This window comes from Saimiri boliviensis, chromosome 1 (assembly GCF_048565385.1).
Source record: "Saimiri boliviensis isolate mSaiBol1 chromosome 1, mSaiBol1.pri, whole genome shotgun sequence".
Lineage (NCBI taxonomy): Eukaryota > Metazoa > Chordata > Mammalia > Primates > Cebidae > Saimiri > Saimiri boliviensis.
This window is the reverse complement of record NC_133449.1, coordinates 45646645-45673520: the sequence shown is the minus strand read 5'-3', so window position 1 is coordinate 45673520 and position 26876 is coordinate 45646645. Positions and strand designations below refer to the sequence as shown.

The following is a 26876-nucleotide window of genomic DNA, read 5'->3' as shown; positions in this document are numbered from 1 at the left end:
GTTATATCTAATCACTAACTATTGTATAAATCGTATTGAGTATTTTTGTATTACATCTGTAAGATGGAAACGCATGGAGATTAGAGAGTTAAGCATTTAACCCTTTCCTATTTGCACATTTCCTATTTTCAAAAATGATGTGTGATACAATGTACCACTAGCAATGCGGAAGTGCTGGAGTTTCATGGTGACTTACCAACATAGAGGATTTTCACTTAAAAAGGTTCTTTTCTTTTTTGCTCACTTAATAGGTGTGAAATATTACCTTGGTGCTATTTTAACTTTAAACTTTAAAAATATGTTTTCTGACTGTATTTCTTTTTGTGTGAATTATTCACATCTCCTTTGTGTAGTTATGCTACTGTCATATTAATTTCTTACAAATTTAGACACATATGACATATAAAGATACTAACACTTTACTTTCTGCAAAGGTTTTTCTAAGCCTGTTTTATGATTTTCTGTTATTTTATTCTATTGAAAAGAATCGTGTATCTTTATGTAGTTGAATCTGTCCTTGTTTGCCTTTACGGTTTCTTTTATAACTTTGAAGCTGGAAACGTGATTCCTTTTCTAGAGAGCTAATTAACAGTTCTATTTTCTTAAAGTGTTCCTATCATTTGATATTTTTGCACTCATTTACCTACAAATGTCACAAGCCTTTCTCTTCTTAAATAACTCCTAAGTACAGTATTCTAACGTAAGTCATCAAAGCTAAAAAGCAGCCATCAGAAACTTAATGAAGGAATTCATGATGTTAACCTGAAGACATTTTGTCGCCCACATATTTTACAGACTCTTTAAAACTGGCTCAAACTTTGGCTGTGATTTTTCCTAGGAGATAACCTAAATGCTCCAAAGTCATCTAAGTTCCTGTCCTGCCTACACTATATGAGAACCTAGAATCTTGGAGTCTTGCTCAAAATTAGAACACATCCTGATCATGTCCCCAGAGTTATGCCTAAGCAGAGGACCTCTTCTTATTTAGCTAGTCTCTAAAGAATGTAATTGCTTCAGCTTTTGCCACTTAAGTAAATCCCAGTTACCTTCCCACCAAAGTAATCTCAGGGTGAGACATGGGCAGGTGAGATGGCTGGGAACTAGGTGGGATGGGCCAGCTGATTGACCTAAAGGCTGCTGCTTTCAAGAGTCCAGGAAGTGGCCAGGTATGGTGGCTCACGCCTGTAATCCCAGCACTTTGGGAGGCGAGGGAGGGTGGATCACAAGGTCAGGAGATAAGAGACCATCCTACCTAATGTGGTGAAACCCCGTCTCTACTAAAAATATAAAAAATTAGTGGGGCATGGTGGCACATGCCTGTAGGTCCAGCTACTTGGGAGGCTGAGGCAGGAGAATTGCTTGAACACAGGAGGCATAGGTTGCAGTGAGCCAAGATTATGCCACTGCACTCCAGCCTGGGTGACAGAGAGAAATTCTGTCCAAGACAGAGTCCAGGACATGCCAGGGCATGTGATCCCAGGCACTTCTGGGTCCACAGAGCAGGACCTCCCAGAACCTCTCAGAAGGTCCCAGAAAGGCGACTCCCAGGCTCAGCTCTGAATAGAGCCAGGGAACAATCAGAGATCTCAGGTGAAATGCAAACAGCTTCCTCTGCTCCCTGCCCCTTCATCTTCTTTCTAAAATGAACAGGGTTTTTTTTTTTTTTATTTTTTATTTTTTGAGACGGAGTTTCGCTCTTGTTACCCAGGCTGGAGCGCAATGGCGCGATCTCGGCTCACTGCAACCTCCGCCTCCTGGGTTCAGGCAATTCTCCTGCCTCAGCCTCCTGAGTAGCTGGAATTACAGGCACATGCCACCATGCCCAGCTAATTTTTTTGTATTTTTAGTAGAGACGGGGTTTCACCATGTTGACCAGGATGGTCTCGATCTCTCGACCTCGTGATCCACCCGCCTCGGCCTCCCAAAGTGCTGGGATTACAGGCTTGAGCCACCGCGCCCGGCGAACAGGGGTTATTTTTCCATCTCACGCAGCCATCAGAGTGGTGGCTGATCACCATTAATGCTTTATTGAGCATACTAAAGACCACACCCCACACCACTGCATTCATCTCAGTGGGGAACAGGATGTGGAGAATGGCACCAAGGGCAGAGGACCCTGATCCAAGACATGAGATGATTGTTCTCATTCTCTTGCCACATGTAGAGGATAAACAAAACATTTATTACATGCCAGAAAGATCAGTTAAATACCATTTTACTTCCAAAGCAATGCACGCTAAGTTTGCTGTGAACCCTAGGTTTACTGAGGGCAGAGATTCATTCTCAAAGTCTTCATAATGAATTAAAAACAGAATTTCAGCTGGATCTCTGAAGGCGGGAAGAAATGTATTGATACTACTGTTGATATGGAATGCTGAACACTTTAAAACTTTCCGAAGCACTTTCTCATCCACTATCTCACTTGATTCCTGTCCTCATTCAACAAATGAGAAAAACTGAATTCCAAAGAGGTTAAATCACTAAGTGAAAGTCTCATATAGCCAATTAATAGCAGAACCAGGGCTCCTATCCGCTTGGCCCCAGGCCATTTGCACTTACCAGAAAGGAAAGAAAACCTAATGAGATCTGGCTGAAAGGTTCCTCTCTTAATCTTAGATCAAACAGATGAAACAATGCTAGGGGGTAGAACAAAACCAGCAGTTCCACCCATGTGTGCCACAGACCTTGCCAAAGCTGCCTTTGCCCAACACCTTGATGAAGTTGAACTCATCCAGGCCCAGGCGCTTGGCCTGGCCTTGCCGGACTTCACCGTTCTCACCAGGGCTTGTCAGCTGGCCATCGGGAGACGATGCCGCCCGGTGCTCTTCCCCTCGGTTGTCAAATGACAAGGCCTTCCGAATGTTGTTCTCAAGTTCTTTTATTTCTAGGGCCAAGGGGAACAAGAAATTGCATGAGTGCAGACCTCATACGCCTGTTCCGTTAGGACTCAACACCCAGACGTTCCCCTGTGAGCCCTTAGTCCTCTTTCTGGTTCTTCATAACAACAGACCCAGTGTGGCATCCCTTTGTATGTTTCTTCCTCTGTTCAACACACTCTCATTAGCACCTAATGTGCAGCAGAGCCCAGGTATGCAAAGAGGAAGAGGACACAGTCCCTTCCCTGCCCTTTAAACTGGACCTGGCCATTTCTCTGAAAGCCCCCATTGGCTAGTGGCCTATTCCACTGCTCTAGGTGCAGCATACAAATCTAGGCCCCCACTGGGATTCTGCAGTCATAGGTACCCTTCAAGTTTTATTTGAAGATGAGAACAACTAATCAAGATCTGTCATCACAGTAATCACTGATGATATAATTATTTCAACAACTGAGCCATCAGAATGGTGGCTGATCACTGAAGGTGGAAACCTTCATATCTTCTAAAAGCCTTGACTCAGCCTTGTTTCCGGGTTTCTTCTAAATACCCATCTCACACAAGGTTATCTAACAAAACGAGCAACGGGCTTATCATTAACAAAAGAATTGCTTCCCCGAGTGACACATTGCAAACTTATCTCCAACGGGGCGGGAATTCCTCAGTACAATTTCTCAACTATGAGACGGTCTTGTGCCCCCGCTCTGGAGATTATGACCTGAATCACTTGCGGGAGATAATGCTGGATGATCCTCTGACCTTTCCTATTTGAAGAAGCTTACTGTTAGCAACTCATTCATCAAGACACACACCCTTCTGTGTGGAAATGGGCATCTTGAGCATAATCCGATTTGAAAAGATGCTTGTGAATAACTGGGATTACAGATGGGGAACATACCCTATTAACCCTTGGGAATCAGAATTAGGCATGAGTGATAGAAAGAGATCTTCAGCTTCTTTTCAGAAGGACAGAGTCCCACAAGGGCTCACTCAAGGAATCTGGAGATCTTTTCTAGATCTGGAGTTTGGCTCCTCTGAGATGTGTTGGGGAGGGTGGAGGGAGGGTAAGCTGCTGAGTCTGCAGACGCTCTCCATGCCAATTTGGTAGCTTCACTAAGTAACTTCTAATCTCACCAAAGAGCTAAAAGCCTCAGATATTAAATGGATTTTGGAAGGCAGAACACAATTGCTTGAGGACACCAAAGCTTGAAGAAAAGGTTTTTCTAGGTGTTCTTATAAGGGAAGGAAAAAAAAACAACGTCTTATTTCTGTTCTGTAATAATGTCACGTCCTGCTCACGGGGACATCTATGCTCACATCAATGCTGGGAAATCCTGGCCCCTGTGTCAAGTGGGATGAGCAGAGGCCTTGGGGGCACCGTATCCTGCCACTGTATCCAGAGCTCAGAGCCAGAGCGCATACGGGACAGGAGCCAGGCCTAGAAACCCTGGTCTCTGCACTCTTACTTGGGTGCAGAGATATCTTTCCCACATGAGCCTGTCTCCCTGAAGCTCCCCAAGGGGCTCTCAGCATCAAAAAGGGACAGGTGAAATTTTCCTACAAGTTCTGCAGCCCCAGAGTCCTGGCAGGCTACTTAGGAAGGCTTCAAATCTCTTTTGGAATGAGGTAGCATATAAAGAAACAAAGTTAATTGGAGTAGTACGAAGAGGGACCGAGACCAATTATTTTGTGGCCTCAGGGCTGGAGCATGACCCCTAAAACTCTTTTATTTACTCCTGGGTAAGAAGGTCTGGGTCATGATGGTGACCTCCAAGGAAGGTTTGATGAGAGCGGGCCCCTCAGCCAGCGTGGGTACCGCCCTGCCTGACTTATCTCCAAACCTTGGGACAGACCTTTCAACACTCTGACCTTCCACTTTCCACTCACTAACCTGGGGGTACAGTAATGAAGCACCAACATAGAGTGGGTGTGAGCATAAAGTTAGGACAATGAATACATGAAGGGAGGCAGAAAAACCAAGGCACCATCGTCAGGCTATGATGGTTATTCCTGTTCTGCAGATACCTATGTCCCTTACCAGTCATATCTGCTCATGGCCACCAGAGTAGGAGGTTTTGCAAGGAAGTCCTTCCTCAGCCTCAGCACGCTCAGAGGGCTGCAGAAGCATTACTGTGCATATCATGTCTGCAGAACTTATTGCTTAAGGCATATTCAGATAGAAGGGGATATCCAGGGCTGAGCTGTAGAAGGGAATCAGGCCTGGGGCTGCCCTTCTTCCCACTTCTTTTCTCAGTCTCTCCTCTGGCTTCATCTTTCTATCCCCACACACCCAAAGGCCAGGCTAGAAGACATCCTCCCTCACGCAGCCCTTAACTCAACCTGATCCCAGGTTTGGGGTATGATGACGGGGAAGGGGCTGTCAAACTCAACTCAAGGGCGTTGACAGGTCTAGGGCCAGACTTTAAGAGAAGGAGCTGTACCCTTCTCTCTCCAGTACACTTGGAACCAGGGAAAGAGGCAAGGAAAACAGAGAACCCTAACATCATACACTCGCTCTCCCGTTACCCTGGCCTGGAAGGAATTTACGGCAGCCATGGCCATGGAGTGTCTAGCCCTCAAGAAGGTCTTGTAGAATGAAAGAACTAGTAAATCAACAGGGGAAGGGTGGGTGAAAATCCATCAGGGCTGCTAGCTATTTCAGCTAACAAGCTCACTCTTAGTTAAAGAGGCCTCAGAGCTCCTTGGTCCATCCAATGGCAGAGCTTGGAGGTCAGGAAGCAAATCTGAGGGTCTCACCCTGGTCACAAGGGGAGGTGGGTGCTGACTTGGATCGATCTTCCTCAGATGGTGAGCTTCCAGAAGCAGGCTGCGGGGACTCGGCACCAGCAATGAGCTAGAGAGGAGAGAAAGCAGGGACAGAGGCATCAGAAGGGAGGGTTGAGAGTTTCCTGACATCAAAAGCATCAAGATGCCATACAAGAGCCGTGACAGTTCCCAGAGCAGTGGGAACTCAGTAGACCTCTTCCCTTCTGCAGCTATCACCAAAGTAGCCAAAATGAAGTTCAATCCCTCTGTGACTTCTGACCAAAGCAAGAACCACAAAAGGCATTTCAATGCATCTTCCCACATTCACAGGAAGATGATGTCTTCCCCTCATTCCAAAGAGCTGAGACAGAGGTACAGTGTTTGATCCAAGCCCATCCAAAAGGATGAAGTAGTTCGGGTTGTGCGAGGACACCATAAAGGTCAGCAAATTGAAAAAGTAGTCCAGATTTACAGGAAGAAATATGTCATCTACACTGAACGGGTACAGCAGGAAAAGGCTAATGGCACAACTGTCCACGTGGGCATCTACTCCAGCAGGGTGGTTAACACCAGGCTAAAGCTGGACAAAGACCGCAAGATCCTTGAACGGAAACCCACATCTCACCAAGCAGGAAAGGAGAAGGGCAAATATAAGGAAAAAAACAATCGAGAGGATTTAGGAATAAATCTTATATACACCTTTCATTAAAAACTGCTAAAAAAAAAAAAAAAAAAAAAAAAAAAAAAAGGGTTCCTGGTACCCAGTAGCACTTGCCGAATTGATATTCTAAAAGCACAGACTCAAGGTTTCATTTGCCAATTAGAGGGAAGAAAACAAGAGACTCCAGTTTGTTCACTATTGATTCTCTCCAAATACAACTGACCTTTCTAAGCGAAGCTCAGCCCCGTGTCTTCCATAAAGCCCCCCTCCACCACCCAAGCAATGCAAGGTATCTCATGGAAAGCAAAGTGACACTTGTCTCTGACATCTGTTGGCACTTACTTATTATCTGATTCAGTTTTCCGTGGTTACTGTCTTCATGTGTATATTGTGAGGGGTTCTCTGCTCAAGTAGACTATAGGTTCTTTGAAGGTAAGACTCTGCCCGGCACTTTTACTGTCCCTAGTGACTTACACAAAGTAAGACACAAAAGGGATGCTCAATAAATGTTTTCAGATGTGTTGGTATTTGTCGGCAGATTTTAATAGAACACTTAGTGAGATTTGTTCCTTGGCATAGATGCTGGCATATCCACTTTAAGTCTCCACTAACACCAGTGGTTTGAACTGAAAGATCACAAACGCTTCGGCTCCCTTTTTGTACTTACTCTTGGTCAATCCGCTGTGCACACACATCCTTTCTGGATGAGGGACTACTTGCAAGGGGCAACATGAGAGCTACCAAAGCACCAGAAAATCTGATGTTCCTGCGAAGAAGCCTTTGAGCTTCAGACCAAGGGCACTTCTCTCCCACCCTTTCATAGTGACTTGAGTTGCAACTTGGCTTTTTCCAATTTTTGCATCAGAAGCATCCCAGCAATAAAAGCAGCAGGACTACAGACCCTCGGCCTGCTGCCCTGCCCCTTCTTGAATTTCTCATATTGGCTTCTTACCTCTTGGTTCTTCCAAATCCAAGACAGGCAGACAATGCCTCAGAGCTGGCAGGAGAGCCCATGTAAATACAGGGCAAAGAGCGGGGACTGAGTTTTCTTTTAAATGTTTCATGACAAAGAACCCGTCTTAATTGACTTCTAGACAAGAATAAAAACCACGTCCCCTGAAAAGGGCTCTCTCTAGAGCTTATAGATGTGTCTGCAAAACACTCATCACAAAGTGTTTGCTCAGCTCACCTCTTCAGCAGGGTACCTAGCATGCTTGGGTACTGATACTCTACTTGTAATTCCAGCACCGTAGGTCAGCGACTGAAGTCCTGTTTCCACCACTGGGATTTACAAAGCCGAGAAGAGCCATCCAAAGCACAAAATCCCAGTTATCTCAACCAGGGAGAAGAGAATTTTTTTCTGCAACCTTGCAAAACAGCTTTGCTTATTGAGAACACAGAGTAGAAGGAGAAGTTAAAGAAAATAAAAATATTCCAACCTTTCCTACAGAAGGGAAGCAACATGAAAGAGCCACGGGTAGCTTCTAACAGGAGAAGATAGCCAGGAAATGTAGGAAATGCCTTTAGAAGGCATGTCAGGGCAAAATTTAGGGAGACTGTTTAGGTGTCAAGATTGCAGAGGTACCCAGAGTCAGGCTTGCTTTTCTAGTAGGGGGCTTGAGGATGTTTGCCACTGGGCAATGTGGGCCACTCCCCACTGTACCCTTCACCAGGATTTCCTGCCCTGTGAACATGGTTCTCATTTTCTCATAACTTACTTTTCAAAGACCTCTTCAATTTTCTAGGCTAGGAGCCAGGGCTAAAGAAGAGCCTACAGACGAAATGCTACGGATGCCTTTCCCTCTGTTTACATCTGTGGGCCCTGACTTACCAAAATAACATTTTGGCAAATGGATCTCTTCTTACTGATATTTAGAATGTCACAGAGATAGAGACAGTTTTGGTCTCCAAAGAAAAGCCCAGATGTTTTATGTTGCGAGACATTAACAATATTCCCCGGGCAGCTCAGTGCTGGTACTATCACAAATCATCTTGGCTTCCTCCCTAGAAAAGAATGTGGTTCCAGTTCTTCATCCATTTATCTTCATTATAATGATACCAAGGGTGAAGTTCAGACACTGACATTGCTTTCATGCCAGTTCTGGAAACAGATAAGTCCATTTCCTTGTATAGGGTTGTTAAGCATTTTCTAGAAGGAATTTCAAATTCCTCGGCTGGACGCTTATGTTTCTCTGGCAAACATAACCCGAGACTTGCTTTGTTTTCAGCTGAAGACGTTAATGTTACCTGCCTGGCCTCGCTCTTTCGTTTTTTTCTTTAAGCACTTGCAGTTTTGAGTAAAATACCTCAAACCCAGGAATCTTAACTGCCTTGCTCCAGAGCACTCTCTGGAAGCCAGCACAGAGACGCTAGCCTGAACAGGGCTCCAGAAACACTACCAAACAGCCAGGTACCTTTTTCCTCCTCTGGCCGCTGTTGGTGATTTTGTCTGGGGTAACGCCCAGGTCGGCCAGCACTTTGGCGATTCCTCTGGCATCCACTCCACAGTTGGGAGCCACGTTGGTCTCACATCGACGGTGAACATTCATTTTGCAGACTGTGAGGAGACATGGAGGAAAGGCAGATAAATATTCATGGCCTAAGACGTTACTTCTTTTCTTTGAGATTGCATTACATATTCATGAAGTATTCCATGTTCATTTGAGATAGTTTAGAAAATATAGAAAAACTATATATATATATATATATATATATATATATATATATATATAGTTCTTTCATCATACAGAACAAAGTCATCCATTAAACCACTTTGCAGAGATAACCACTGTTTCTAGTTGCTTCCTTCTTTCTACGTATATTAAAATAGATAAGTAAGTAAATATCACATTTACATTTCCTTCCAGGGAATGGACACTGACTCTAGAAAAACTTAATTCCTTTCTCTGAAAAAAGCTAATTTGAATTCTGGACCCAAATAGGTCACGTGAATACAGTCTACTCCATTACTTTATTAAAATGGTAGAACATTGCTAAGAGAAGACTGACCAGTGGTTGGACTTCTAAGGACCCTTTCAGATCTACAGTCTGAATTCAATGAATTTGTTTTCCCCTCTTCCCTTAGCAGTCCTTGGTGTAGGAGATCAAAGGTGAAAGCAACCTGCCCATTTCCAGTCTGGCACGTGTAAAGCTTAGAAGTCAGCAGCCCTCTGTTCTAACAAGCAAAACGCTGAACAAACTGCAAAATTAACAGCTCTTCCGAGATCCAGCAAGTGAAGTGAGGTTCTAGGGCAAACTGAAACTGCTGCTCCCAAAATTAGCCAGCCAGCCAGGCAAATGCAGAGAACCACAGCTTACCGAAGCACAAACCTCTGTAGGAACAATGCCGGGGTAGAAAAACTGTAACTGTAATTGACAAATTGGGGGGCTCAGAGCCGGACAAGTCCAAGAGTCAAAAACTCTAAGGAGGACCCAGTCACTGAGTTGATAGACTTTGGTGCCTTCATTGGAGAGTTCTGCTCTTCAGGAGATCAACTAGATTCTCCTAGTAAATATAAAGAAAATCTCATGATTCCAGTGTGGGGGTTGGGGGCGAGGAACACGAGGAGAGAACCATTTTTTCAAAAAACAGGCCAGAACACTCTGCTCTTCTTAATGAGGCCTTCCCTTAGGAGAAACGATTTTTATCAGAGCTTAAACTATTGAGGTTTTATCAGGCCCTGACTGATCTGGCGGCAAGGAAATCCCCAACTCCAGTCCTCTCTAGTCATCCTGTCCTACCTAAGGCCAAGGGAGGACTGAACAGCACTTGTGAGGGTCACAGCTCAAAGGCACACACTCATGAAAAGACCTAATCACAGGTCTATAGAATACCTTCCCTCCTCCACGCCTTACTCACATTACTAACAGCCTATTTACTGGCAGCTCCTTTTACCCAGCACATAATATCTGGCAAGAAAAAAATTGTAAGCATCCTAAAAGGCATAAACAACAACACAGTTTGAAGTGACAAGAAAAGCATCAGAACTAGACTCAGATGTAGCAGGGATGCTGGAATTATCGGACTGGGAATTTAAAACAACTATGATTAATATGCAAAGAGTTCTAATGGATAATGTACACAGCATGTTAAGAACAAATAGGTAACAGAAACAGAGAGATGGAAATTCCAAGAAAGACTCAAGAAGAAATGCTAGAGATCAAAAACACTAACAGAAATGAAGAATGCTTCTGGTGGGCTACATGGCTGAAGAAACAATCTCTGAGCTTCAGGACATATCCATAGCAGCTTCAAAAATGAAAAAAATAAAGAGAACAAAGACTGGAAAAAATATCCAAGGATTGTGTGATAACTACAAAAGGTGTAATATATGCATAAAGAGACTACTTGAGAAAGGAACAGAACAAATATTAACATTCGACACAATGAGGACTGAGAACTTCCCAAAATTAACGTCAGATGCCAAAAGAAACCACAGCTCCAGGAAGTTTGAAGAACCTCACACAGGATAAATGCCAAAAACAAACAAACAAACAAAAACTATACCTAGGCATATCATTTCTAAACTACAGAAAATCAATGATTTTAAAAATGCTTAAAGAAGTCAAAGGACAAAAAAATCTTACCTATAAAGGAGAAAAAAATAAGAATTGCATCTAACCTCTCCTCAGAAACCATACTAGCAAGAATAAAGTCAAATATTCAAAATGTTGAGATAAAAACCCCACCAACCTAGAATTCTCTACCCTGCAATATTATCCTTCCAAAGTGAAGGAGAAATTAAAACTTGCTCAGACAAACAAACATTGAAAGAATTTACTGGCACTGATCTGTCTTGCAAAAAATGTTAAAAGTAGTTCTTCAGAGAAAAGATAAATGATACAGCTCAGAAACTTGGATCTACATAAGAAAGAGAGCCGGTAAAGAAAGGCGAAGAAGTAAGTGAAGGTCAAATAAAAACTTTTATTTTTATTCTTAATCAAACAGTTAACGGTTTGCTCAAAATCATAATATTAACAACATGCCGATTATGTGTGATTATAGTGTTTACATATATGCTAGGTATGCTTATGTATGAGTGAAATAAACGATAGTAATGCGATAAGGATGGCAGGGATGAATTAGGATAATTTGGTTATAAGGTACTTGTACTGTCATGAAACAGCACAATGTTATTTGAATTCCTGACTTCAGGTGACCCACCCACCTCGGCCTCCCTAAGTGCTAGGATTACAGATGTGAGCCACCACGCCCGGCCCCATATTATTTGAAAGTGGATTTAGATTAGTTGTAAATGCATATTGCAAACTCTACAGCCACCACTAAAATAAGTTTAAAAAAAAAAGCATAAATGATATGCTAAGAAAGGAGAGAAACAGAATAGGATCATATTAAATGCCCAGTTAAAACCAGAAAAGGCAGAAAACGAGTGGAAGGCAAACACAGAAACAAAGAATAAGGGCAACAAACAGAAAACAGTGCCAAGTATGGTAGATATGAACTCAACTGTATCAATAATCATTGACTTCAAATGTCAATGGTTTAAATATACCAATTAAAAGACAGCCAGAGTGGATCATAAAAACAAGATCCAACTAACTCTATGTTGTTCACAAGAAACCCACTTAAAAGACACATACAGATTAAAAGTAAAGACGTAAAGCAAGATCTACCTATACCATGCTAACACTAATTCCAAAAAAGCTGAAATAGCTAAATTAATTTCAGACACAGAAGACTTCAAAACAAAGAAAGTTATCAGGGATAAAAAGGTCAATTCTCAAAAAAGACATAATTTTTAACATGCATGTACCTAAAAACAGAGTATCAAAAGAAGTGGGGCAAAAACTGATGGAACCACAAGGATAAACAGATGCTGCTGCTTTTATAGCTGGAGACTTTGACACTCCTTTATTCAAAAATAAACAGATCCAGCAGGCAGAAAATCAGTAAGAATACAGTTGAATCAACAGCAACATCAATCAACTGAATATAACTAACATCTATCATTTAGTGACAGAAGAATACATATTCTTTTCAAGCTCACATGAAGCAATCACCAAGAAAGACTACATTTCTGGGCCATAAAACACACGTTAACAAATTTAAAAGAATGGAAATCATACAATGTCAGCTTTCAGACCACAATAGAGTTAACCTAGAAATCAATAACAGAAAGATAGCTCAAAAATTCCAAAATGCTTGGAGATTAAACATACTGCTAAATATCATACGAGTGAGAAAAGAAATCTCAAGAGAAATTTTAAAATATTTTGAGTTGATTAAAATACAATTTATCAACCAGGCACGATGGCTCATGCCTCTAATCCCAGCACTTTGGGATGCCAAAGCGGGCAGATTACTTTAGGTCAGGGGTTCAAGACTAGCCTGGCCAATATGGCGAAACCTCATCTCTACTAAAAATACAAAAATTAGCCAGGTGTGGTGGAGTATGCCTTTAATCCCAGCTATTTGGGATGCTAAGGCAGGAGAATCACTTGAACTCAGGAGGCAGAGGTTGTAGTGAGCCAAGATCACACTACTGCACTCCAGCCTGGGCGACAGAGTGAGACTCCATCCCCAAAAAATAAATAAATAGAAGTAAAAAATGAAATAAAATAAAATACAACTTACCAAAATTAGTGGGATACAGCAAAAGCAGTGCTTCAATGCAAGTTTACAGCACTGAATGGATATATTAGGAAACATATCTAAAAATCAATAATCTAAGCTTCTATCTTAAGAAACTAGAAAAAGGAGACAGAAGTAAGCTTACTTAAATCCAAAGTAAGCAGCAGGAAAAGAAATAATAAGAATTGGAGCAAAAATCAATTGAATTTAAAACAGAAAATCAATAGAGAAAAATCAACAACAAAAAGCTGTTTCTTTGAAAAGATCAGCAGACTCAATAAGCCTCTAGTAGTGCTAGTGAGAGAGAGAGAAGACACAAATTGTCAATATCAGAAATAAAAGAGAGGACATCACTATGAATCCCATGGGCATTAAAAGAATAATAAAGGAGCATTATAAAGAATATTATGCCCACAAATGTGATAACCCCCACAAAATAAGACTAATTCCTTAAAATACACAATCTGCCAAAACTCACACAAGAAGAAATAGGCAATACAAATAGGTCTATTTGTAAAGCAATAGAATCAATCATTAATAACCTTCCAAATCAGAAAGTACTAGGCCCAAATGGTGAATTCTACCAAACACTTAAGCAAGAAATTATGTCAATTCTCTATAATCTCTTCTAGAAGAAAGAAACAGAGGGACTATATCCTAACTCATTGTATGAGGCCACCATTACTGTAATGCCAAAGCAAGATATTTTAAAAAACTATGAACCAAGAGCTCTTATGAATATGAATGCACAAATCTTCAACAACAATCAGCAAATTCAATCCGACAATTTATAAAGAGAATCATACATCATGACCAAGCGGGATTTATCTCAGGCAAGCAAGGTTGGTTCAACATTTGAAAATCAACTACAGTAATCAATGTATCAATAGACTAAAGAAAGAAAAATAATCACATAATTCTAACAATAGATGTAGACAGAGCATTTGACAAATCCAACACCTATTTATGATGAAATATCTCGGCAACCAAGGAATAGAAGGGAATTGCCTCAACTTAATAAAGAACATCAACAAAAACCCTACAGGAACACAAAAAGGAAGTTCCCTCTCACCACTCCTTTCCAACACTATACTGGAAGTTCCGACTAATGCAGTAAGACAAGAAAAAGAAATACAAAGTATACTGATTAGAAAGGAAGAAATAAAACTATCTTTGTTTGTAGATGATATGATTGTCTATGTAGAAAATCCAAAAGAACAAAAAACTCCTGAAACTAATTATTATTATAGCAAGATTGAAGAATACAAAGTTAATATACAAAAGTCAATTGTTTTCTAATACACTAGCAATGAACAAATGGAATTTAAAATTAAAAAAAAAAACATATTTTGTTATCATTCCCCCAAATGAAATACTTACATATAAATCCAACAAAATATGTCCAAGATCTATATGAGTAGACCTATAAAACCCTTGTGAAAGAAATAAAGAACTAAATACACATAGAGATAGTCCATATTCATGGACAGAAAGACTCAGTATTTGTCAAGGTGTCTTTCCAAACTTGATCTATGTATTCAATGCAACCTCAATCAAAACCCCAGCAAGTTACTTAAGGACATCGACAAACTCATTCTGAAGTTTATATGGAGAGAGGCAAAAGACCCAGAATAGCTAACACAGTATTGAAGAAAAGGAACAAAGTCAGAAGACTGACACTACCCAATTTCAAGACTTACTATAAAGCTAAAGTAATCAAGCCAATGTGGAATTGGCAAAAGACCAATGGAACAGACAAATAGATTAACGGAACAGAACAGAGAGCCAGAACAGACCCAAACAAACACAGCCAACTGATCCTTCATAAAGGAGCAAAGGCGATAAAGTGGAGCAAAGACAGTTTTCAACAAATGCTGCTAGAAAAACTAGACATGCAAAATAGCGAATCTAGACACAGACCTTACAACCTTCACAAAAATGAATCCAAAACGGACTACAGACCTAAATGTAAAAGGCAGAACTATGAAACTCCTTGAAGACAATGTAGAAGAAAATATAGGTAACCTTGGCTACAGAGATGACTTTCTTGATGCAACACCATGATGCACGGACACGATCCATAAAAGAAATAGCTGATAAGCTGAACTTCATTAAAATAAAAAACTTTTGCTCTGTCCCCCACCCCCCAAATGAAAACAAACCAACCAACCAAACCACGGCACTGTCAATAGAATGAGATGACAAGTAACAGGCTGGGAGAAAATATTTACAAAAGACATATATATACACACAAAGGACTATTATCCAAAATAGGCAACAAACTCTTAAAACGCAACAACAGCAAAATGAATAACCCAGTGGGCAAAACACTTGAGCATACACCTCACCAAAGAAGATATTCAAATGGCAAATGCGCATATGAGAAGATGCTCCACAGCATATGTCATTAGGAAACTGCAAATCAAAACAATGAGACACCACTACACACCTATTAAAGTGGCCAAAATACAAAACACTGATAAAACCCAACGCTATTCAGGATATGAAACAACAGAAACTCTTTTTTTTTTTTTTTTTGAGACGGAGTTTCGCTCTCGTTACCCAGGCTGGAGTGCAATGGTGCGATCTCGGCTCACCGCAACCTCCGCCTCCTGGGTTCAGGCAATTCTCCTGCCTCAGCCTCCAGAGTAGCTGGGATTACAGGCACGCGCCACCATGCCCAGCTAATTTTTTGCACCTTTAGTAGAGACGGGGTTTCACCATGTTGACCAGGATGGTCTCGATCTCTTGACCTCATGATCCGCCCGCCTCGGCCTCCCAAAGTGCTGGGATTACAGGCTTGAGCCACCGCACCCGGCCCGCAACAGAAACTTTTTACTCATTGCTGGTAGGAACGCATAATGGTCTAGCCACGTTGGGAGACAGCTTGGCAGTTTCTTTCAAAACTAAATATACTGTTACCATAAGATCCAGCAATTACGCTACTGATATTTACCCAAATGAGGCGAAAACTTATGTTCATATAAAAAACCTGCACATGGATGTTTATAGCAGTTGTATTCATGATTGCCAAAATCTGAAAGCAAGCAAAGTGTCCTTCAGTAGGTGAACGGATAAACTGTGGTATATCCAGACACTGAAATATTATCCAGCCTTAAAAAGAAGTGAGTTATCAACTGTGAAAATGCATAGCAGAACATTAAATGCATATTGCTAAGTGAAATATGTCCATCTGGAAGGGCTACTCCCTATATGATTCCAATTATAGGATATTCTGGAGAAGGTAAAACTACAGAAGTGGTAAAAAGATTAGCAGTGGCTCACGCCTGTAATCCCAGCCCTTTGGGAGGCTGAGGCAGGTGGATGACCTGAGGTCTGGAGTTCTAGACCTGCCTGGCCAACATGGAGAAATCCTATCTCTACTAAAAATACAAAATTAGCCAGGTGTGGTGGCGCATGCCTGTAATCTCAGCTACTCGGGAGGCTAAGGTAGGAGAAAGGCTTGAACCCAGGAGGCGGAGGTTGCGGTGAGCTGAGATCGCGCCATTGCACTCCAGTCTGGGTAACAGGAACAAAACTCCATCTCAAAAAAACAAAAACAAACAAACAAAAAAGATCTGTGTTTACCAAGGGTTCGGAGAGAGGGAGGGATGAAGAGGCAGAGCATAGGGGATTTTTAGGGTAGTAAAACTATTCTGTAAGATACTGTAACGGTAGATTCATGCCATTACACATTTGTCCAAAATCATGGATTGAACACCACCAAGTCCTAATGTAAACTATGGACTCTGAAGATGATGTGTCCATGAAGCTTCATTGACCATTAACAAATACACCACTCTGGTGCAGAATGCTGATGGTGAGGGAGGCAGTGCATGTGTGGAGGCAGAAGGTATGTGGAAACTCTTGATTCCTTTGACCAATTTTGTTGTGAACCTAAAACTACCCAAAAATGAAGTCTACTAAAAATTTTTAAAAACAAAAACTGTTCCTGGAGTGAAGCCAGGCAAGATGAGCAGCCAGACCTCCAGAACACTCTGCATAACCTGGTCCCGTCTGGAGAGAGCCCCCACAACCCAGCCTGGAGAGTTCAACCAAGCCACTGCACCCAAGATGCCCACTGAGCTAAAGGTGGGGGTGGGGTGAGGTGGTGGCAGGGTGACTTTCTCAGAACAAAAACAAACAAGAAACCTCCACCGCAGCCCGGCCATGGCACCCACTTGACTAACGGAGTTATCACTAATAACTCATTAGCAGGCTCATCAGAGACTCCAGCAATAGCACTGTGCCCGAGATTCTGTCCCCACTCCCCTGTCCCACTGCATCAGCTGCCCTTTGACGCTCATTCACTTCGTCTGCCCCACCCACCAAACCCCTGAAGGCTGTCTTCTGCCTCTTTGTGAGGTGACAGAAAGGAGAAGAATAAAGGAGCCAAATTGAGAATTCTTGACAAGGGCAACCAAGTTGTCTGCATAACTTGACCACCAGTGCCCTCTGGTGTTGAAATGCCAGATCTGTCTGTCCTGACAAAACAACGGGCTGGCAGGTTGGCAAAGGAGACAACGGTTTTTTTGGTTTTGGTTTTGGGGACTTTGCCTTTTATTTTTAGAAACGCTGCTATTTCCCCTGAGCTATGTAGTCATCTTAATATGTAAAAAGAAATCTCAATCGCACCTCAGTTAGCATGCATGATGTGAGATGGTGACTTTGAAAGTGCTTTGAAAAGTCTGGAAATATCAGAGCCAAGCTGGTGAGGAAGGAGAGCTCCAGATACTCCCGGCAGCCACAGTGCGAGCATGACAGGCTCCTGGAAGCTGCAGGTGCCACTGGGAGGCCACGGACCAGCAAAGAACAGTGCGCGTCCCAGCTGGAACCAAAAGAAACCTGAGATGCATTCGCATTAATGTGGCCAAATGAGCCACCCACTCCCCCACCCTTCCCGCTCCCCCACAACACTAGTGGGGAGCACGAAGGCCAAAGGCTGTGAGCCCCGGCTGCCAATCCACTCCCAGCCCTAGGCTGTCCTTTAAGGCTTCTCTTTCCGGAATGTCTCTCACTGCTCATTTTCACTGGTTTCATTTGGACGAAGTTGTGCCAGGAAGAAATAGAGCTGCTTTGCCAGGGGCTCTTACAAAAAACAGAAGCACTCTTCTGCTATTACCCAATATTCACCACACATTTGTTGAGGACCTACTGTGTGCTGGGTGGTGTAGCAGCAGCCATGTTGTCTCGGGACACACTGGGGTTTGGGCACTCTGACTTTCACCTTCTATTTATTACACATCCTAGCGTCCTTGAGAGAGGCTTGGTTTCCATGTCTCCACACTTTTTACAGCTGTGATTGAAGCAAAAGCAGGTCAGGCTCGTGGGAATTCCTCCAAAGCAAGCAGACAACCTTCTGGGAACAGCGACAGAGCCACGCCTAAGGAGGGGCGCAGGCCCATGTATGCTGCAGGAATTTCTTTATGTTGGGGTAATTTGGCCCTTGAGGGTGAGCCACGGCAATGATATGATTTCATAACAGGTTCTAGTCATGCCACACTCACAGACAGAGAGCAAATATTTGCAAATGGGAAATTGTGTGCTTGTGCAATGGAAATTGGCAGAGGAGTGAATGACCGCAAAGTCCCAGGCCGAAGAGGAGAAAGGAGGTAAGACGGATGGCCCCTGGGGTCACGCTGGGCCACATGTCATTGCCAGAAAGAGATTTGGGAGTCCTGATCACACCAGAACCGTGACTCAGAGTTTTCTGGGGACCACAATCGGCCACTTGTTTGCTACCCAGCATTCCTCAGATGAAAGCTCAGACTGAATCTTCAGTCAATCTACCACGTGTGCAGGGGACATTCTGATGGTCCCCAGGCATTGTGGATGCAACTGCAAAGGATTCTGAGTCAACCAAAGCATTTCTGTGGCATTCTTTCTCCCCACGCTCCTTTCCAGGCCCTCTCTTGCCTATAAATTGCTCACACTTATTTCTGACTCACTGCCTGAATTCCTGCCGATTATGTCATGTGTTAATACGTTCAATGACCAAGTATAGTGCATGTTTCTAGAGAACTAAAGTAACGTTTTATCTCCAGGTTCACCACAACACCTTACACAAACCAGGATGCCATGCCTTTGAGTTATTCTAACACTATAGAAGTAGCAGTACTAGAGTGGCATAAATGATACCTTTCAGACAGGACCCAACAGCTAACAGGGAGCTAGCGTCCCAAGCCCACTGTGCAAGCCACACAAAATTAAATGTCAACGAAAGGGAAGGTAAAACAGTCCATTAACATGGCTCGACTTTAAAGCAAACAGTAAGGAAAAGGGCCCTTACGGAACTTCCTCCTTGCATAATTCAACCACAAAAAGACAAGGGCTTCCAGTGACTGACTTCTAGGGGCCTGTCTTTCATAGTTATTCACACATATGCTCAAAGAGGCATATATGAGGATATCTGTGACAGCATATATTAAAATAGCAACAACACAGAAACCATTAAATATCCCCCCAGAGGGAAACATTTCAACAATCTATGGAATATCCACCATGTGGACTCTTAGGCAATCATTTGAAAGAGTGATGTAGACTTCTGTGTACTGCCTTGTTAATATTCCAAGACATATTACAGAAAATCAAACTATACGACTACACACGTAGGACGGAATAAACAAACATGTATTGAGTGTCGGTGTGCAGGCACTGTTCTAGATACTGGGTAGACAGAACAAAACAGACAAAAAAAATCTGTCCTCATGGAGCTTATATTTAGATTGGGAGAGAGAGAAATTAACAAGGTCTGGCATGATGGCTTATGCCTGTAATCCCAGAACTTTGGGATGCTGAGGTAGGTGGATTACTTGAAGTTGGGAGCTCAAGACCACCCTGGCCAACATGACAAAACCCCATCTCTAATAAAAATACAAAAATTACTCAGGTGTGGTGGCAGGTCCCTGTAATCCTAGCTGCTTGGGAGGCTGAGGCAGGAGGATCACTTGAACCCAGGAGCAGAAGTTGCAGTGAGCCAAGATTGTGCCACTGCACTCCAGCCTGGGTGACAAAGTGAGACTCTGTCTCACAAAAAAAGAAATTAACATTATATAAGTAATTTAGACTGGGTGTGGTGGCTCACACCCGTAATCTCAGGACTTTGGGAGGCCGAGGCGGGCAGATCACTTGAGGTCAGGAGTTCAAGACCAGTCTGGCCAACATGGTGAAACCCCGTCTCTACTAAAAATACAAAAATTAGCCTTGTGTGGTGGTGGCACGCACCTATAATCCCAACTGCTCAGAGGCTGAAGCAAGAGAATCGCTTAAACCTGGGAGGTGGAGGTTGCAGTGAACTCAAAGCTGAGATCATGCCACTGCACTCCAGTCTGGGTGACAGACTAAAAAAAAATTGATTTAGAATATTAGAAGATGCTATGCCAGAATAAAAAAAGGCAGAAGTAAGAGATGAGAGCTGGAGAGCATCAGTATTTAAAATGGTCAGGGTAGACCCGAGACAACGTGACTGCATTAGTGAGGAGGTGAAGGGGATCTGGGTGGGGAGGTGCAGGTGTGCCTGGCAGCCCTGAGCTGCCTCCTGATTGCCCCTGCCCTCCTGGTGTTCATGCTTTTATGTAACTCCCTCCCTTGGAGAGGACTGGACATAGTGATTCTCTTCTAATGAACAGAAAACATCAAAAGGGATGAGATGTCACGTTGGCTTGTGTCTGGGGCATCTTTCACTTTCTTGCTTGCGCTGAAGGAAGCCAGTCCACGTGGAGAGGCCCATACGGCAGAGAACTGATGTCCCTGGTCAGCAGCCACGTGGGAGAGCTTGGAAGTGGATCCTCTTCCAGTTGGGTGTTCAGATGAGAAAAGAGCCCCAGCTCTCAGCTTGACTGAAACCTCATGAGAGTCAGATGCACCCAGCTAAGCTCCATCCAGATTTCTGACCAGTGGAAACTGAGAAAGTAAGCGGAGGCAGTTTCACACCACTATGTCCTGGGATCATTTATCAGCAATAGACTCTAACACAGTGTGTGTGAGTTCCGTGCAGCAAAAGCACACAAAAAGCCTGAGAGGACCCACGCACATTTTTAGAAGTCTGAGGATGAAAGTGAGAAGAGAATATAAAGAAAGCCTTTAATATTTTTAATATATATCTAACTTCGGTCTTGCTTGGATCTTTGACAGTGAGAATGTATTTATGTATTGTGTGCTTTATAATTCTAAAAATAAAAGTTGAAGTTACAGCAAGGGCCTAGCTGTTAAAAAATAGTAACGGACTGACATTTTCAGAAAAGTTGAAAATTAAAAATTGTTCTTTGTGTTTTTAAGTAGCCAAAATACTTTTTTATTTAAAAAAAAAAAAAGAAAAGAAAAAAGAAGAAAACAAAGGAAGGAAGGAAGAGGGAGACAGACAGGCCTTCCTTTTGGAAGGCAGACCTTCCTTCCTGTGGTTCTGCACAGTCAACCCAAGGTATGTGGCTAAGATCATTCCATTTTTCCTACTTTTATTACTGTCCTCAGAAGGGAAGAAGACAGTTGGGGTTAGAAGCCAAGGGCACCAAGCCAGGGTGACCTGCCTGCCATCCCCAGCCAGGCAGTACCCAAACCAGGACAGCTCCCCAACTCCTAGCCTGTGATCTCTTCAGGCCACCACTCCTGGAGGGTTTGCCTGTTCACTACTTACTGGAGAGGAGGGGACACCCTGTCCCCTTGGCCCCTGAAAACAGCCACAGGTCAGAGCAGTTACTAAGATGTGTCTCTGAGAGAGGCAGGAGCAAGGAAGAAGATTCTTTAGGAATCTCCAGTCCCGGCCTTCACGGAGTGCACCTGCCTCCCTGTCCCTCGATGCCTGTCCTGGAGGACAGCAGGTGCCATGTTCAGTCCAGATGAGGATGAGAAAAAGCAGGGCTTCTGCTTCTGCAGGTCCCCACAGAGAAGACTGCAGGCTCCATCGGGAGGTTTGGCTTTCCTGTTAAGTTGCCCCTTGGTGCCCGATGACTTCAGAGCAGCTGTGCTGAGACATCAGTGTGGGGGATGGGACGGGAGCAAGTGAGAACTGGGTCTTCTCTAAAGAGGGAAACTACAATCAAAAGGTATCCTGTGTCTCTGCCTCCAGGGGGCACTGACTCCATGTGTCAATGGAAAAATAAAACAGGTGGAAAAGGGCCCCCAGAGAGGCCCGCGGTGCCAGTGACACTGAGATGGGAGAAGGCAGCACCGTTCCAGTGAAGCGGAGAATGAAAAGGATCCAAACGCCTGAGACTGGTGGTGCTGATCCTGGAAGCTGGGAAGCTATTTCTGGACCGTTTCATCGTGGCCGAGGGGCTCAGACGGACCCACGAATGAGTCTGGAGAGACTCAGGCATGGCAGGCACTCGAATCACAAAACGGAAGAAAAGAAATGAACTATTTTGCCTGCTCACTTTATGCCAGTGTTTTTCTTTCCTCAGTTAAGATCTGTTACCCAACGATCGTGTGGGCATCCTCCAAGGCTCTGGCCCCTCTGTGGCTGTGGGCAGGAAAAGGACCGCCCCCAGGGCCGAGTGCCCCTTGTATGCCCCGTGTGCTCTCTTAAGTCTTCCATTTCTTTGCCAGTAAAAGCAGACATAATTATGCTCCCTCTACCTGGCTGACAAAGGGACAGTGTCCGGGAGGGCACCCACACAGTGCTTGAACCTGTGTGGCTCAGACTATTTTAGACTGGAGGGAGAGTGACCAGGACAGTCTCATGGGTCCTTCCTCGTAGACCCAAGCTCTGAAGAAACCTGTTTTGCTGAAAATACTGAAATCTATTTCCAGGAATGGGAATGGGAATGGCAAAAAAAAGCTGAAGCCACAGGGCAGCAAGCCCAATGGATGACCTCTCGCCAGGACCAGGGGACCAGGGCTCCAGCCCAGGAGGCCCTGCCAGCATGGTCCAGCACGAGAGGAAGCCTGGCTGAGTCTTCCTAAGCAGGGGAGGGTGGTGCAGAGCACCTACCAGAGCCAGGTGCAGGGTCAGGCTGCCTGGGTGCCAGAGCCAGCTTCATAGGGACTTGCTCAGGGATGCTTGCAGGTCACTAAGTCTTGGTTTCTTTTTCTTAGTAATCATAACAGCAGAACCAGGCTTAGACTGGGGCACAAGCAGCCCCTGCCTTGAGCCCACGCTGGCCTCTTCTGGTCATGACCCCTCTCCACAGGTTAAGGAGTCTATAGGACCAAGGCTTAAGGTGGAGAACGGATCTAAAGACATAAGCAGAAGCAGCCAATTTTCCAGGGCCATCCAGCTACTCTGTATGATACTATCATGGTAGACGCCAAGCACTGTCCATTTGTCCAAACCCACAGAACTCTCAACAGCACGAGTGGATCTCAAGGTAAACCACAGACTTTGGGTGATAATGCCGTGCAGTGCACGTTCCGTGGCTGTGCATGTGTGCTGCTCTGCTGGGGATGCTAGTGGCGGGACGCTGCGTGTGTTGGGGACACAAAATATGGGAACTCTCTGTACTTTCTGCTCAATTTTGCTGTGAACCTAAAAATGCTCTAAAAAAATACAGTCTCTTAATTAAATAGAGAGGGAGGGAGAGGGAGACGGAGAGGGTCACAGAACAGCAGCAAGGGGAAAAAGGCCAAGTCACCACATCAGAGCCACAGGAGAGTAAAAGTCTGCACACTTTGGCTGGGTAGCTTCAGGTCTGAGCTTTCATCTTCTAGCCCTCGTGTGGCCTGAGTTCCCCTCCGGGTTCTTGAGCTCCCAAAGACAGATGTCCTTGCTCCAGCATCCTCATTCTCTCCCTTCTTTCCTTGAGCAGGGCCAAGGGCATTTCCTGCCCAGCAAGAGCTGAATGCGTGGTCCGGTCCCTGGCCCTCCTTCTTCCGGGGACATCAGGGACCCACAGCTCTAACAGTGACATCCGGGTGTCTGGGCTGCTTTCTTAAAATATCAATATTTATGAGATGACGGTATCTTCATTTAGGTTCCCTAGATTGATCAATAATTAATATATTTACCAAAAAACCCAGACATCAGCTCAGCAGGGTTCCCTCCAAAGCAGGCCCTGCTTCCCAGCAACCACACTCATCTTTCCAAAAGCGCGTCGCTCCTCTGCTACAGACACTCAAGACTCCTGGCTCCCCTCCCTTCTGCTCTCTTCATCTCATCTAAAGGATTCCAGGCAGGCCCCGTTTTGTTCAAGGTCACATGCTAGAAAGAATACTCCAGTGGGGAAGTGGAATGGCTCCGCCTCCACCTCCAAGGGTGCCGGGAGGCTCACAGGATACCGCGTGTGTCCACAGGCAGCACCTCCTCATGTCTAGTGGCTGGACGGTCTTCTGTCCCCACAATGGCTACTCCTAGCCCTCGCCACCCTCCTTGTGCCTCTCACATCCCCATTTCTCCCTCCTACTTCAAAAAAGACTTCCTATTTCAGAAAATAAGGGGCATCTCCTTGCAATGCCCTTAACAGATTCAAAACTTAAATGATGACTTTGTCCTCTCACCTCCTCCCGGACTCCTATCCCTGACAACATAGATGCGTCTGTGCCCAGGCCTGGTGGCCAGGCTTTCCCTCCATCTGGGAAGGCGGTGTCCAGTGTCCTCCCCAAGACCCATCCCCGCTCCCCACCCATCCTGTATCAGCAGTCAATCCCCTCTCCCTCCTCCCTCATCCATCTCTCCTTTGCCACTGCCTTTTCCTAACTGTCTAAAACAGGCGTCCCCAAACTTTTTACACAGGGGCCAGTTCACTGTCCCTTAGACCGTTGGAGGGCCGCCACATACTGTGCTCCTCTCACTGACCACCAATGAAAGAGGTGCCCCTTCCTGAAGTGTGGCGGGGGGGCCGGATAAATGGCCTCAGGGGGCCGCATGCAGCCTGCGGGCTGTAGTTTGGGGACACCTGGTCTAAAACATTCTGATAAAACTTCTCCCTCTATTCTCACTCTAGCCTACAGCGCTTGGGCTCCACCCCACTGTCCCACTAAGACAGCTCCTGCTGAGGTCATCGTTGTTAAATCCAACCCCTTGTTTCATGTCTTATTTTAAATAACCTCTTGGAAAGCATTTGGCACTGCTTCTTTATAAAATTCTTTTTTTTTTTTTTTTTTTTTTTTTTGAGGCAGAGTTTCGCTCTTGTTACCCAGGCTGGAGTGCAATGGTTCGATCTCGGCTCACCGCAACCTCCGTCTCCTGGGTTCAGGCAATTCTCCTGCCTCAGCCTCCTGAGTAGCTGGGATTATAGACATGCGCCACCATGCCCAGCTAATTTTTTGTGTTTTTAGTAGAGACGGGGTTTCACCATGTTGACCAGGTTGGTCTCGATCTCTTGACCTCGTGATCCACCCACCTCGGCCTCCCAAAGTGCTGGGATTACAGGCTTAAGCCACCACGCCCGGCCCAAAATTCTTAAACATTCTCTACTCTTTCGGCTTCCATGGTGCCATTCTTGGCTACTTTTCCTCCTACTCATGAGTCGTTCCCTCTTGTTCCTGTGGCAGGCCCACCCTTGGATGTTGGTACTGGCCCCCATGGGGTTATCTTTGACTTTTTTTTCTTCATACTCAAGGTACTTACCCTGAAGAATGACATTGCCTTTATAGCTTCCATTGCTTAGATCCTGACAAAACCGACATGGAAATGCTCAGTCTAGACCTCTTCCCCAAGTGTCAATGAGAATGTCCAACAAGTAGACAGCTCCATGTAAGTTTGCCATGGGCACCTCGAGTTAAGATGTCCCCAACTCAGGCTCCATCGCTGCCTCCAACCCCATCCTCCCTCTGTATCTGCACCTCAGTGAATGCTATCACTGTCTGCCAAACTGCATCTGGTCACCACATCCAGTAAATTAGTCCTCCCTGATATTTTACATTCATTCTCCTCTTTACTCCCACTGCAGCCACGATCTTACTTCCAATTCTCATAGTTTCTCACTGGGATCACTTTGATGACCATTTGTTATGTCCTAGGTTTATCTTCTTAAACTTATTCTTTTAATTTCTCTACAATGGGAATTTATTAATAATATATTCCATGTAAACAATAAAACACTATTTTAAAATAACATCCATGCAATATGCCTGTCTAGTAGTTCACAGTTGTCCAACTCTGTGAGCAGGCTGGAATGGCTTATAAAACGGGACACACTCCTCAGGCCTCCAGAATACATTTCCACCTCCCTGTGTTATGTGTGGCTCCCTGCAGCACGTAGCACGATCATCTGAGCACGCTGTTTGCAGGTGGCACAGCAGGAAACAGGAAGGAATCCAGGAAGCAAGAGTCAAGGTTCAAATCCTACTTCTGCTAATAAGTTGCATGATGTGAGCAGGTTCCTTAGTCTCTGAGCCTCTGTTTCCTTACCAGGGCCATGGGGATAATAACCCCTATGTTCCAAGCCAGTGACGAAGCATCAAGCTATCTCACGTGACAAGGTTCTAGAACGGCCCTTTCAAAGAGTAAGCACTGAGCCGTGGACTATGCCAGAAGAGCCCCAATTCACAGCTGTCACTTCCTTCACGGCCTAACTCCAAAAGTATGACTTTCCTTCTGCCCCGATATATCCTTCCTTAAATTATGCCTATGCTTTTGTAGATCATCTTGTCTCCCAGACTGTGAGTGATCTTAAGGCGTGGGGTCCACTCTCCTCCTTCCTCGGTGCTTCCCTCCACCCAGTCCTGGCTGGTCTCTGCCCAGAGACTGCCTACCAAACGCTCAGAGTTACTAATGTGAGCTTAACAAAGGCTTGTGCTCAGTTCTTGGCCAAATCTGGAATTTACTCTCTAGGCTATGAGAACAGACAAGGGGTTTTACAAAGCAGGGATTAGGGGCAGGTAGCAGGGAAGGGGACATGCAGGGGGCTGAGGGCAGGGCAGGGAGCAACTTACCTTTACACTGCAAACCCTGCCGCAAGAGGCCCCAGAGCAGGGAGCCACAGTGATCGCAGAAGGTGGGGACCTTGTAGTTGTGGATGCCAAACTTGTGGGGCATGTTGACGCTGAACCGCTGGGAGCCCACCTGCAGGGACAGCAAGACACAGGGTCACCACCGAGTGCCTCTGTG

The 26876-nt window shown here is 44.4% G+C and overlaps 1 protein-coding gene across 4 annotated transcripts in view; it reads right to left on the bottom strand.

Annotated features, from left to right (window-relative positions):
• Positions 1 to 26876, bottom strand: part of PRKCE (protein kinase C epsilon) — a 533961-nt gene that overhangs the window by 175792 nt on the left and 331293 nt on the right. For all 4 annotated transcript variants that reach the window (XM_003926751.4, XM_039477786.2, XM_010337457.3 and 1 more), the window contains 4 exons: positions 26702 to 26831; positions 8715 to 8857; positions 5631 to 5727; positions 2685 to 2884 (listed from right to left, as the gene is read on the bottom strand). In XM_003926751.4, the coding sequence (XP_003926800.1) occupies positions 2685 to 2884; positions 5631 to 5727; positions 8715 to 8857; positions 26702 to 26831 (570 nt within the window). The remainder of the gene's footprint in view (positions 1 to 2684; positions 2885 to 5630; positions 5728 to 8714; positions 8858 to 26701; positions 26832 to 26876) is intronic.